Source organism: Mustela putorius, unplaced genomic scaffold, assembly GCF_011764305.1.
Source record: "Mustela putorius furo isolate JIRA1106 unplaced genomic scaffold, ASM1176430v1.1 tig00000854_pilon_pilon_pilon, whole genome shotgun sequence".
In the NCBI taxonomy this organism is placed as follows: domain Eukaryota; kingdom Metazoa; phylum Chordata; class Mammalia; order Carnivora; family Mustelidae; genus Mustela; species Mustela putorius.
In genome coordinates, this window is record NW_025421496.1 from 5653871 (window position 1) to 5666072 (window position 12202).

A 12202-nucleotide genomic window follows, 5' to 3' on the forward strand; every position below is an offset into this window, starting at 1 on the left:
TCAGATGAGAACTGGGCCTAGGCTAGAACCCCCAAGGCTATAAGTGAGCCAGCTATATACATTTATGAAGTTAAGTGGAGGAAGCTGGGAGAGGAAGGAAGTGGGGTTAAAGTTGGTGGTGATGAAGGGGAGGGAGTTGTAATTACATTCAGAGAGTTTATGTCCATATGTTCTAGTCATGTTTTTTTTTTTTTTTACTAAAGATCAGTATCTCAATATATTTGAAAAAACACATGTTTATTTTAATTTAGCAATAGCACATATTAGATGACTCATCTGCAATATCGATCCTGCTCTGACTCTCTGTGTTGATAGACTCTTTAATTTCCTTCAAGATTTACTTTATTGTGTTTCTTGGGCCATAGCCTGGTTGTTTAAAAACGTGTTTCCGACTCTGACATCAGTAGTCCCATACTAACAATAACAACTTCATAGATCTATTTGTAAAATACCTAGGAGATTGCTAAATAATGCTTTGTCTTTTTTTCTGTAGAAAAAGAATAAGTTGCTTTTTGGAATAGTCATGAACAGTGTAATTTTTTTTATAGCCTCTTTGAGTGATACTGCAATTGAGTAGGCTTTCTAGTCAGTCCTAAAAAGAGAAGTTGAAACAAAGGGTGAAAAGTAGAGAAAGGACACCTATGTGCCATCTCTGACATACTATAAGGAAGTTAATTTAGGTTACAGTTATCACTATCGGACAGCATTGCTGTGGAACTTTCTAGAAGCAAGCGCTTCTTTGGCATTTCCAACACGGTATTTCACAAAGAGTTCAGCCTTCTAGAAAGGAATTTTAAGTAACTATTGAAGTTAACCTGGAAGGAAAACAGTATGTCTTGGTGAGTGCTGTGAAGTGTGTAAACCTGGTGATTCATAGACCTGTACCCCGGGGCTAATAATACATTATATGTTAATTAAAAAAAAGAAAAAGAAAACAGTATGTCTTCTCTTCCATAGAGGTGACTGTTTACACTTTTAATCACAACTGATTGTATTTTTAGAGCAATAATACTAATCATATCCCTTTCCTGGGGGGAGGGAAAAATGTTACTGCTTTCATTTGCTAAACTACAGAATACAATGCAGAGAGAACATAACCTGTTACCAAAATGTGGCATGAAAAATAAATCATTTCCAAATGTGTGTTGCATGCCAAGGACAATTGAAAAAAGTCACTCCATCTCTCAAATTAAGAACAACTTAGGTGCACTTTAGTGGCTCAGTTGGTTGGTCTGACTCTTGATTTTAGCTCATGTCATGAATCTCAGGGTCATGGGCTCGAACCCTGCGTTGGGCTCCCTGCTCAACACAGAGTTCGCTTGAGAGTCTCTCTCTCCCTCACCCTCTGCTCCTCCCCACACTTGTACATGCTCTCTTTCTCTCTCACTCTCAAAATAAAATCTTAAAAAGAATATCTTATATAAGGACATGGCATAGAATACAGTAGTTCTGCCCTATCCATGGTTTCGTTTCCCATAGTTTTCATTACCCACAGTCAACTGTGGTCTGAAAGGAGTTGATCCTCCCCTGACACATTGTCAGAAGGTCGTTGGTAACCTAACACTACATCACAGTGCCTGTGTCATTCACCTCTCTTCATCTTATCACCTAGGAGTTTCATTATCTCAGGTCATCACAAGAAGGTTGAGTACAGTATAATAAGATATTTTGAGAGAGAGAGACCACATTCATGTAACTTTTATTACAGTATATTGCTCTAATTGTTCTATTTTACTATTAGTTATTGTTAATCTCTTACCCTGCCTCACTTAGAAGCTTTACATAGGTCATCACAAGAAGGTTGAGTACAGTATAATAAGATATTTTGAGAGAGAGAGACCACATTCATGTAACTTTTATTACAGTATATTGTTCTAATTGTTTTATTTTACTATTAGTTATTGTTAATCTCTTACCCTGCCTCGCTTAGAAGCTTTACATAGCTTACACATACATAGGTGTGTATGTATAAGAAAAGACAGAGTATAGGATTCAGTATTATCAGCAGTTTTGAGCATCCCCTGGGGGTCTTGGAATGTGTCTCCTGCAGATAAAGAGGGACCACGATACTGTGGATCTTCCCTTTGGACCAAAATAATCTTTTACTAAAACATTATGACTCAGAGACACAATTCATATCAAGTTAGACTGTAATAATCTTAACAAGACCACATTTTTGTTGGAAAAGATCATCTAGAGGACATGACTAATGGCTGGCTCATGAGCTAGACTCAGGTAATTGGAGGCTTTTCATCCTCGTCCTTGGAATATGCACTTTGTCCACCATTCCCACAGTGGGAGCTGTTCCAAGGATGCAGCCTTGACAGAGTAATGTGATTTTGAGACCACACGTGACTGAGCCCAGTGAAGTCCCCTGTATAAATTTTTAAGATTCTGGCAGGTTGGTGTGAAGATCTACCTATCTTGCAAGCATCCAAGACAAGCCTTGTAAGTAGGCTTGTTTATTAAACTACCACCTACCCATCTGGAGGGTTCTGCCTCTTTCTTTGGTCTCGCCCTGTCCTCTGCATGTGGAGGTCACTTGCAGATGTCACCTAGGGAACCTCCCGAGGTTGTGAACCCACCATTTTCTGTTCCTGACAATGCACTAGAATTTGGGCCTTTCTGAATGTTGAACATGTTCTGCAAGTTTGTGTCCTCATCTAAAACTTCATGATGAATTAATAAATTCCTGCAATTGTGTGTGATTATCGCTGAGGAATACGTTTGGAAAAATATTGAAAAATGTCTTTTTTATATTGATCTGTTGCACATTAAATTCTGACGTTTTGTTTGAATTTGTTTCAGAATCGGAGCAAACGCTTGGAGAAGGTCCATGTGGTTATTGGACATAAATCATGTGACTTGGATTCTCTCATTTCTGCCTTCACATATGCTTACTTTCTAGACAAGGTGAGCGGAAATAAGATTATGCTTCTTGTATTTGAATTATGATGGGACTCATAAGAACAAACATTTTCTGGAAAAGCGAAGAACCTGTTCCCTTAAATTTTCATGTTCTGGTTTAGTGTTGCAGAGAATAATGTGTTATAATCTATTAAACAACACTTATGTGTTGGTCATCTACTATACATCAGGCATTGTCTAGTTATTTTTTATTTACTTTCTTCATGAAACATTATTTCAGTAAGATCAATGGTTTCAAATAAAAATTTTTTAAAAATGTATGATAGTTGTTTACTTTTATGAGAATTCAGGGAGCTAACAAGAGTAAGGGTCAGAATTTCTTGTTTTCCTTTATCATCCTTATTGGTTAGCCTTACTGTTGGGAATAGAAAAATAGGTGCGTGAACATTACATGAGAGACAGAGCATGTTGGCTGGAATTTTCAGTGACAGAGGTATCACATGTCACATCTATATTCTGTTCTTGCCTTTTAGCCCTGACTTGTGCAGCAAGGTCATTCTCCGTTTGCGATAATCTCCCTTGAGTGAGAGTCTTTGTACTCTGTGAAGTCTATAATGTCCCTACAGAGGTGGAAAGACCTTTTAACAAATTGTTTAAAATTTCAATTTCATCAAATTCATCAGCCCATGATAATGAATCACCTCAAACTCTAAAAACACACATTATGAGTGTCTTGGTGCTATTTCCAATTTCACAGAATTTTTAATTTTCCACAGTCTGATTTGTTTTATTCCAATTTTGTTTGGATCCTTGGCTCTGAGAGTGTGCATAGCTGATCTAGAGTGATTTAAATTCCTATGAAACCCAGTCTTCCAGAATGAGCTGTGGGTGGCAAGAATGGCTTAGGGCAGCAGCTGACAAAAATGCCAGGTAAAATATTCTGATCTCTACATACAGACTTCATTGTCCAATTTGTCTTAAAATTTGTTGAAATTTATGAGGGAGACTAATTGGCATAAGGAGATAAAGGTGCCTATGTCAAGACATGCATTTAAATGCTTAATCCTGGGGCGCTTGGGTGGCTCAGTGGGTTAAGCCTCTGCCTTCAGCTTGGGTCATGATCTCAGGGTCCTGGGATCAAGCTCCACATTATGTTCTCTGCTCAGCAGGAAGCCTGCTTCCTCCTCTCTCTACCTGCCTCTCTGCCTACTTGTGATCTGTCTCTGTCAAATAAATAAATAAAATCTTAAAAAAAAATGCTTAATCCTATTAGCTGGACTCTTGGACTCCTAGGGGGAAAAAAAAAAATGTTGCCTGTCCCAAGAACATAGAGTTAACTGAACCAGACTGGTTTTTAGACGGATGGTGGCATGGACTCTTAAGGAAATTATAAATAACACCACCACCACCTACTGCAATGTCTTGAATATAACATGAGCCCAGAGGAATGGGAAAGTAGTTGTGATAGATGAAATGGATAAAGAGATGTGTGATCTCTTCTCTTCTTCTAAGGCTCTCCACTCAGCATGGGGACAAATATGGAATTATTGAATTGTCACTTGCTGGCATTTGCCCTATTTCTAGGCATTCCTCTTAGTTCACTGGGTCCTGCCCCTGACCAGAGGTCTGCATCCCCATTTGAATTTTTCTCCAAGAACGTGGTGACTTCCTCTGAGAGTATTAACACATAGAATCAATGTAGAACTGTGCAACTTCCCATGTATGGCTCCATTTAAAAGCTTTTCACTCTGGTAGGGAAGCCCCATTCCACAGATGGGTTAAACTGAGTTTCTGAAAAGAAAATGGCTTTCTCCAAGTCACACAGCAGAGGCTGAGGCTAGAACCTAGTTCTGATCCTAACCTCAAAATAGGTGCTGCCCCACCATGGCCTCAGGCCACATGCACTTGACTCAAGTTTCACTATCAGGAGTTTGATACAACTCAATTAATTAAGGAAAGTAACTTATCATACTTCAATTCCTAATGATTATTGCACAGCTGTGATTCAGGATTAGCCTGACAGGTAAGAGAAAAGTCACTTTGCTGGAATGGCCTTGTGCTTTGTATGCTATAGAAGTGGGTGATTTCTTTATTTCACTCAACAAATATGTATTAAACGCTTACTATTTGCCAGACTGTTTTATGCACGAGGAAATAGAACTGAACCAAGAAGACAAAAATCCCTGCCTCCTTTTTATTTTTTTAAGAATTTATTTATTTATTTATTTATTTGAGAGAGAGAGGGAGAGAAGGAGAGAGAGAAGAGAGCATGAGCAGGGGTGAGGGGCAGAGAGAGAGGGAGAACCAGACTCCCTGCTGAGCAGGGAGCCCCAAGCAGGGTGACATCCCAGGACTCCAGATCCTGACCTGAGCTGAAGACAGACACATAACCGACTGAACTCCCAGGTGCCCCAAATCCCTGCTTTCTTAATGCTAGGAAGGGAGATGGACGAAAAATGTATTAAAATGACAGAATAAGCACTATGCTTTGATAGAGCTAGTGATGATGTGAGAACAAAGTCCATTTGCTTTATGAAAAATTCAGTGTTACCAAACCCCCCCTTCTCTCAGAGACATCTGGGGTTTATCACTGTGCACTCATAGTAATTTTTAAAAGCACCTTTATTTTTTTTAAAAAAATTCCTATAGAAAAGTAAGTGTGTCAGTGTGAACCTAAAATTCTCCGACTCCCACCCCTCACCTATTTCCCCTTCTTACCATAATTTTTTAATAAGAGATTTGTTATTAATATGATTTAAAAAATAAGAAATGGGTTGAGATCACAATCTGGTAGTTTGTGGGCCAAATCTCACTCATAAAAGAGTTTTTGTTAACCTACCCAGTATTTCCAGTTTAGAAAAATAAATGGTAACACACATCAGGATAACAGCCCCAAATCTAGATTTCCAGCTTTTCTTGAGTGATTGAAAAGTTCACCTATCCTGGACTTGCAATTTTTGTGTGTGAACTGCCAGCTAGAGCTGAATGGCAGGCATCCCATAAAGATGGGACATAGCTGCCCTTGTGTGTCACCACAGTCTTCATCTGCCCTGCTGAGATCATTCCAGTTTTCTGCCCATTTCATAAAAACATATGAATTTGTTTCCCCTGAAAAGGAGAAGTGTGTGTGTGTGTGTGTGTGTGTGTGTGTGTGTGTGTTTTAATTGTGAAGGGGTTGAAATAGGACATAAAAGAATAACAAGAGGTTAAAAAATATTAGGGACCATTTACCTGTAGCTAATGCTCTGCTAACTGGGTACTAGAGAAGCTGATTCTGCAAGTCATACGGGTGAGTGAAGCCCAAAGATGTTTGTTCCCTTTACGGTCGCCCTCAGGCTTGAAGCAAATGGAGTTGTGCTCTCTCCTCCTGCTGCTGGCGGTGAATCAGTCAACTCTGTTCTCCGCAGGTCAGTCCACCTGGGGTTCTCTGTTTGCCGGTGCTGAACATACCAAGAACCGAATTCAATTACTTCACTGAGACAAGGTTTATTTTAGAAGAGCTGAATATCTCTGAATCATTCCACATATTCCGAGACGAAATTAACCTGCATCAGCTCAATGATGAAGGGAAGTTATCTCTAACACTCGTTGGCAGCAACGTGCTGGCCAGGTAAGGGTCTGCACGGAGGTTTGATCCTTGAACCAAGGCCTTGATGGAGAAAGGATTTTTGTGACCCGAGGGAGATTGCATTAAAGGCAGAGGGCATCGGAGGGAAAAGGATATTTTTTCTTCTCTTATGGCAAAGCGTGGGTCATCTCAGTGCTCCCTTTTGACTTTTGCATTTCAAATATGACACCTTTGAGTGGAAAGTTTTTGTAGCAGTGACCAAGATTCTCATTTTTGAACATTTCAGATGGTGTATGAAAAGTTCACCTATCCTGGACTTGCAATTTTTGTGTGTGAACTGCCAGCTAGAGCTGAATGGCAGGCATCCCATAAAGATGGGACATATCTGCCCTTGTGTGTCACCACAGTCTTCATCTGCCCTGCTGAGATCATTCCAGTTTTCTGCCCATTTCATAAAAACAGTCCTGAATATTGATGCTGTAAATATGTAATGAAAACTGAAATTAAACACGAAGTAAAACTGAAAGGTTCTTAAGAAAGATATCTCAGGGGTGAAAAAATATCACATGCATCATCTATGAAAGTCATCTGATCATCGGCTCATTCATTCATAGCATTTAATACTATAAGAGCAGGATGGATTTCTGAAGTTCATGTAGCTTGAATTCGTTATTTTATGGACAAGAAATCGAAACCCCACTGTTGCAAATGACTTGTCTGAGGTACCACATGCAGTTACCGGAATAGTTTGGGTTAAACTTGGGTCTTCTGCCTCCTTCAGTAAGTGCCAGTTGGTGCAGGAATGTACATGTACATAAAGAGGAATGAGCCCAATTGTCTGCCTGCAAGGACTTCCCAACCCAACACAAAGATGCTCTTTTGAGAAGCTCGGTGGTACTACCAAATGAAGAGTTACCAGTGAAACACCTTGAGTTTGAGACAATAGCTTTCTTGCATACGTTGCCAATTTGCTAATAGTTTAGGACATTCACAGGGGTATTGATGTGAGTACACATGGAAGAAGAACTTGTACAATTATCTAATCTTTATTTAACCCTTGATAGAAAGTGTATTCAAGTATTGTAGGAAGTGTATTCAGGTACTCATACATGGTAATGCCAATCATTTGTTATAAAGAGTTTTGGAAACAGTCTGCCTACATGGGGCTATTTTTATCCCCATGCTGTTTGAAATATAAATTCTTTTGAGTATTTATTAATCAGTTGTTGACAACTGGCTGAGAGTTACTGGGAGTTTATTTGACTGACTTCAATTATTGGTGCTCAGGGTGATTGCCTACTTGACTAAATGTATGTGCTAATTTTTTCAAGTAATGCACGAAGCCAAGGAGTGAACTATGCAACATGTGTGTCAGTCAGAATCCTTGGAAGAGTTTTGTTCCCAGCTAAACTGAAAAACTTTAGCTGGTATTGGGACTGGTGCTGGGAACTCCAGCTTTAGGACTGTTTATGAAACAGAATGCTTTCCAAAAATAAATAGAGATCTTTGTGTCTTTTGTTGCCACTCATTTGTTTCTGGTTTCTGGGAGATGGGAACACCAACATCAGTCTTATTCCCATCTTTCTTGAGGCCTTTGATAAAGCAACCTTATCTCATGTAAAAGATGACCGTGGAAATAAGTCAGCCCGTATAGCTTTTCTCCACCACTGGGACTGCATGTGCAAGTTCTGGAACCAGATTATCAGAGTTTAAACACAAGCTAGTCCGCTTACAAGTTTTGTAACCTTGAACAAATTTCTTAGCCTCTTTGTGCTTCCATTTCCCTATTTTTAAAATGGGAGTATTACTAGAACCCATTTCATAGGGTCATTTTATAGTGTAAGATGTAGTGATATTCCATCTGGTCTGATAATAGTGTCTGGCCAGTAATGGAAGCCTAGTAAATGTTAGCTATTATTAGTTATTGCTATTATTATTATCATTTACCAATAGCAAAACAAGATAGAAGTGCTGAGGTGTGGGGGGGGCTACCTACTGAGACTCTTGGGGAGTGAATTCACTGAAATGGAATGTGAAGGCACATAGAATAAGGGTCCTGTCTTCCAAGTCATGTGAGCTTACTCAGATTTTAGGCTCTTGAGAGGAAGTCATTTGTGTGGGAGTAGAGATTACATACTTCCAGAAAGTGTGCCATATCTCTTTGTGTTTCTCTCCTCCATTTGCTTTACAGTGAGGACAAAACCTTAGAATCAGCGGTTGTCAAAGTCATTAATCAGGTGGAGCAGAGTGATGGCGGCCTTGAGTTCCAAGAGTCTTCCTCTTCCCTTGTGGTGAAAGAGATCCTCCAGGAGGCTCCTGAGCTCATCACCGAGCAACTGGCTCATCTCCTCAGAGGTGAGAGACGGCTCTTTCTGTTAAATACTGGAAGGCCTAATGGAGTGTTTCTCAACTTACTCATGCAGAATGAGTGTGATCCATTCTTGGGTTAACAACCCCTTTCAAGACCACGGGAATCTTCATCAGAGAAGCAGGGAGTAAAGAGTTTGTTAAAGAGTAGCATTATACTGCATATTAAAAATGTGCATTTAGAAATAGGCATGAGAGATCTTTGCTGTTTCACTAGATGAGGGTTTAAGTGGAACTGTGGCACCTCTGTTTGAGGAGCTAGGAGAGCTCTTCCAGCTGGCCAGCATCTTCCAGAGATGATTCTTGCCCCACAGCCTGGTGACTCAGGGCCAGAATCCATGTCCTCGTGTTGAAATATATGCTTGGTTTGTGGAATATTGCTAGGATGGCAAAATAAACACTTTTCATGTTGGTGATTTTGTGTTGGGTTTTTATAGTCACCTTGTCACCTCATTGGCTGCCATCTTGTAACATTTCCCATCCAAACTCAGCCCTGTGTTCCCAGCACATTATCATAGATTCCCATTTGACTATTTTTCATCTCTGTCCATGAAGCCCAAACCACTTCCAAAAGGGCTTTCTAACCTGGAGATTGCTAGTTGACTTTGGTGGCACGAAATACCACAAAAATTCAGTGTTGTCTCACGTAGAACAGCTTTGGTTGTTGTATAAAGCTCGCTCTTTCTTTCTTTCAATAATCCATCTTGAACATGAACATGGTACACTTGGGTTTTTCTCAGAAGTATCTCGCACAAGAAAGTGAAAAACAGGGATTAACAGACTGAAAGAATTTTAAAAAAAGAAAAGAGATGACCAAGAGTATGTTGACACCACTCCTTTGAGGACACTTTCCTTCACTTCCTGTTTCTTCCACAACGTGGAGAGGAAAATATCCAAAAGTTACGTAGCTCCTGTGAATATTTTAGAACCAGTGGCCCCAGTAAACCTGTTTTAAATTTTTTCTGGCAACGGACATCTGTAAAAATGCTCTGTGGGACACTGTGCCCTCAACTAAATCAAATAAATACGGTCATTTATCTCTGTGACAGAGCAGAAGGAAAATAAAGGTAATTAGGGATCCCAGCCAAGGGGGAAGTTGTTTGACAATGCAAATGTGCAGTGCAGGCAAATGCTGAAGAGTATTTTGTTTCAATTTTTTGCACACTAAGAAGCTTGATTTATTGTTTAAAAAATACATGTATTGTTTAATAGGAAAGAAAGTCCACAAATCGCTTGTCATCATGCTTTTCTGTAAATAGTTAAATGAGATCAAACTGTGATACGTAGGTCTGATTTTGCTGTCAATGACACAATAATGATGATATTCAGATTTGGGGGATTCGTAGGGATGCAGGCCCTTTTATGAGTGATGTTGGTTTTAGTTAGCAAAGCTACCAGGAGTCAGAGGTAGGGAAAAGGGCCTTCGTTTTTCTTATCATTGGAGGTTTTTCTTAAGGTTGGGCTTGAAATGGGTTCCTATGGGAAGCTGGCAGAGTAGGGAGGTCACTCTGTTGCTGCCTGGACATTGGGATGTAAGAAGATAAAGTGCCTTTCTGTGTAAAGACTGCAGACAGAGAGACTGTCATGAGAGAGTCCAGAGTCACTAATCCTGGAAGGTGGCTTGCTACAGGTGTCCCAAGAGGTTTGATATTAAAGAGGAAACTCAGTTGTTCAGAGCAAGAAGTAAAAGTTCCTTAATCGGAACACCTGGGTGGCTCAGTTGGTTAAGCGTCTGCCTTCGGCTCAGGTCATGATCTCAGGGTCCTGGGATCAAGCCCCGCTTTGGGTTCCCTGCTCAGGAAGGAGCCTGCTTCTCTCTTTCTCTCTGCCTCTGCCCCTTCCCCATCGTGCGTGCATGCTCTCTCTCTCTCTCTCTCTCTCTCTCTTCTCAGATAAATAAAATCTGAAAAAATAATTCTAAGAAAGAAAGAAAGTTCCTAAATCTTTAGTAAGTATCAGAAAAGAATCAAGTTGAATTTTGCAATATTCATTAAACTCAACATTAGATTTCATAGTTTTCCTAATCATGTATTATCACCGAAACACATGGGAGTTTTTGATGTGCCTCTAAATAATTTTAACATTCTTTATTTTTGTAGCATGGATAGTTCTCTGTCCAAAGAGTTTTCTCTAGAAACAGCTAGTTATTTTCTATTTTGGAGTGCTCAACATAATCATTAATTCGACACACATGTCTAGAGTGTATGTATACATTTTTCTAGGTCTTAAAGGAAAGTAAAATTTCTATGCACACCTTTGCCACAAAGAATTTTAAAAAAATGTCTGTTTGCAGATGTTGTGAGACTAAATATTGATGGCTGAGGCTTAGAAGAAGGGTCTTTGAAAACATCCTAATTAGATGTCTTTGGGGGATATATTATTATGAACTTTGTGCTCAAAAAACCTGAATTTACTGTGAACCAAGTACTCAATGTGATTACTCTTGGCCTTTCATTCCCACGGTCATATCCTAGAACACAACATGCTGAGGCACAGTGGGGGGCTATAGACGGATTTCCAATGGGCCATCAATCCCCTCAGTCACTGGAGAGGACCCTCAGGAGATGCCTCTTAGCCCATTAGGCCGGGGAACAAAGGGTTAATTTTCAGAGTGTTCCTTAATGCTTCAGAGTTTGGACCTGCTTTTCCTTAGTCTTGCTTGATTAGCTGCTTCTCCTCTGTTCAACGTCTAAGTATTGCAGCACTGTCGAACTTCATCCTGGGACATCTTTTTTCTATACAATATTCTTTTTTTTTTTAAGCTTTTTATTTAAATTCCAGTTAGTTCCCATAGAGTGTGATATTAGTTTTGGGGTAGAGAAGAGTGATTGATTGCACACTTCCATGCATCACCCGATGGCTCCTCCCGACAGGTGTACTGCTTAGTCCCCAGCCCCTCCCTTCTAGTAACCATCAGTTCTGTGTAGTTGAGTCTGTCCCTTGTCTGTACCCTGCGCTTAAGTGACCACATCTCATTCTGAGATTTTAGACCTCTCCGTAGCATAGTCCAGGTCCATCGGCAATGCCTATGCGACCTCTTCACATGCGTGTCCAACTGACACCCACCTCCTTGGGGCTGGAATGGAACACTGTGGTTCCTTCTATCTCCAGCCCTGCTTTATGTCAGCTTCCCCAGGTCAGCACTGCCAACCACCACCCTTGACGCCAGCCACCACCTGAGCAGGTGATTCTATTTCCTTCCCTCCCTCATTGATCCGTGAGCCCGTCCTGCTGACTCTCCATCTACAGCCTGACCTGAATCCGTCCGCTCTCTGTGATACCAGCAGCGATGCCACTGAACTGCCACTCTATCTCTCCCACAAAGGCAACGGCCGCGGGAGTGTTGCCTCTTCCCTCCAGAAAAGCTGTTGTTCATGAAGTCGTCAGAAAAGACCTTTT

General features: G+C 40.4%; 1 protein-coding gene across 5 annotated transcripts in view; it reads left to right on the forward strand.

Moving 5' to 3' along the window:
- The window catches only part of PRUNE2 (prune homolog 2 with BCH domain), a 255786-nt gene that overhangs the window by 50536 nt on the left and 193048 nt on the right, over nucleotides 1–12202 (forward strand). For all 5 annotated transcript variants that reach the window (XM_013045681.2, XM_013045683.2, XM_013045685.2 and 2 more), the window contains exons 2-4: nucleotides 2809–2913; nucleotides 6276–6478; nucleotides 8628–8791. In XM_013045681.2, coding sequence (XP_012901135.1) covers nucleotides 2809–2913; nucleotides 6276–6478; nucleotides 8628–8791 — 472 coding nt within the window. The remainder of the gene's footprint in view (nucleotides 1–2808; nucleotides 2914–6275; nucleotides 6479–8627; nucleotides 8792–12202) is intronic.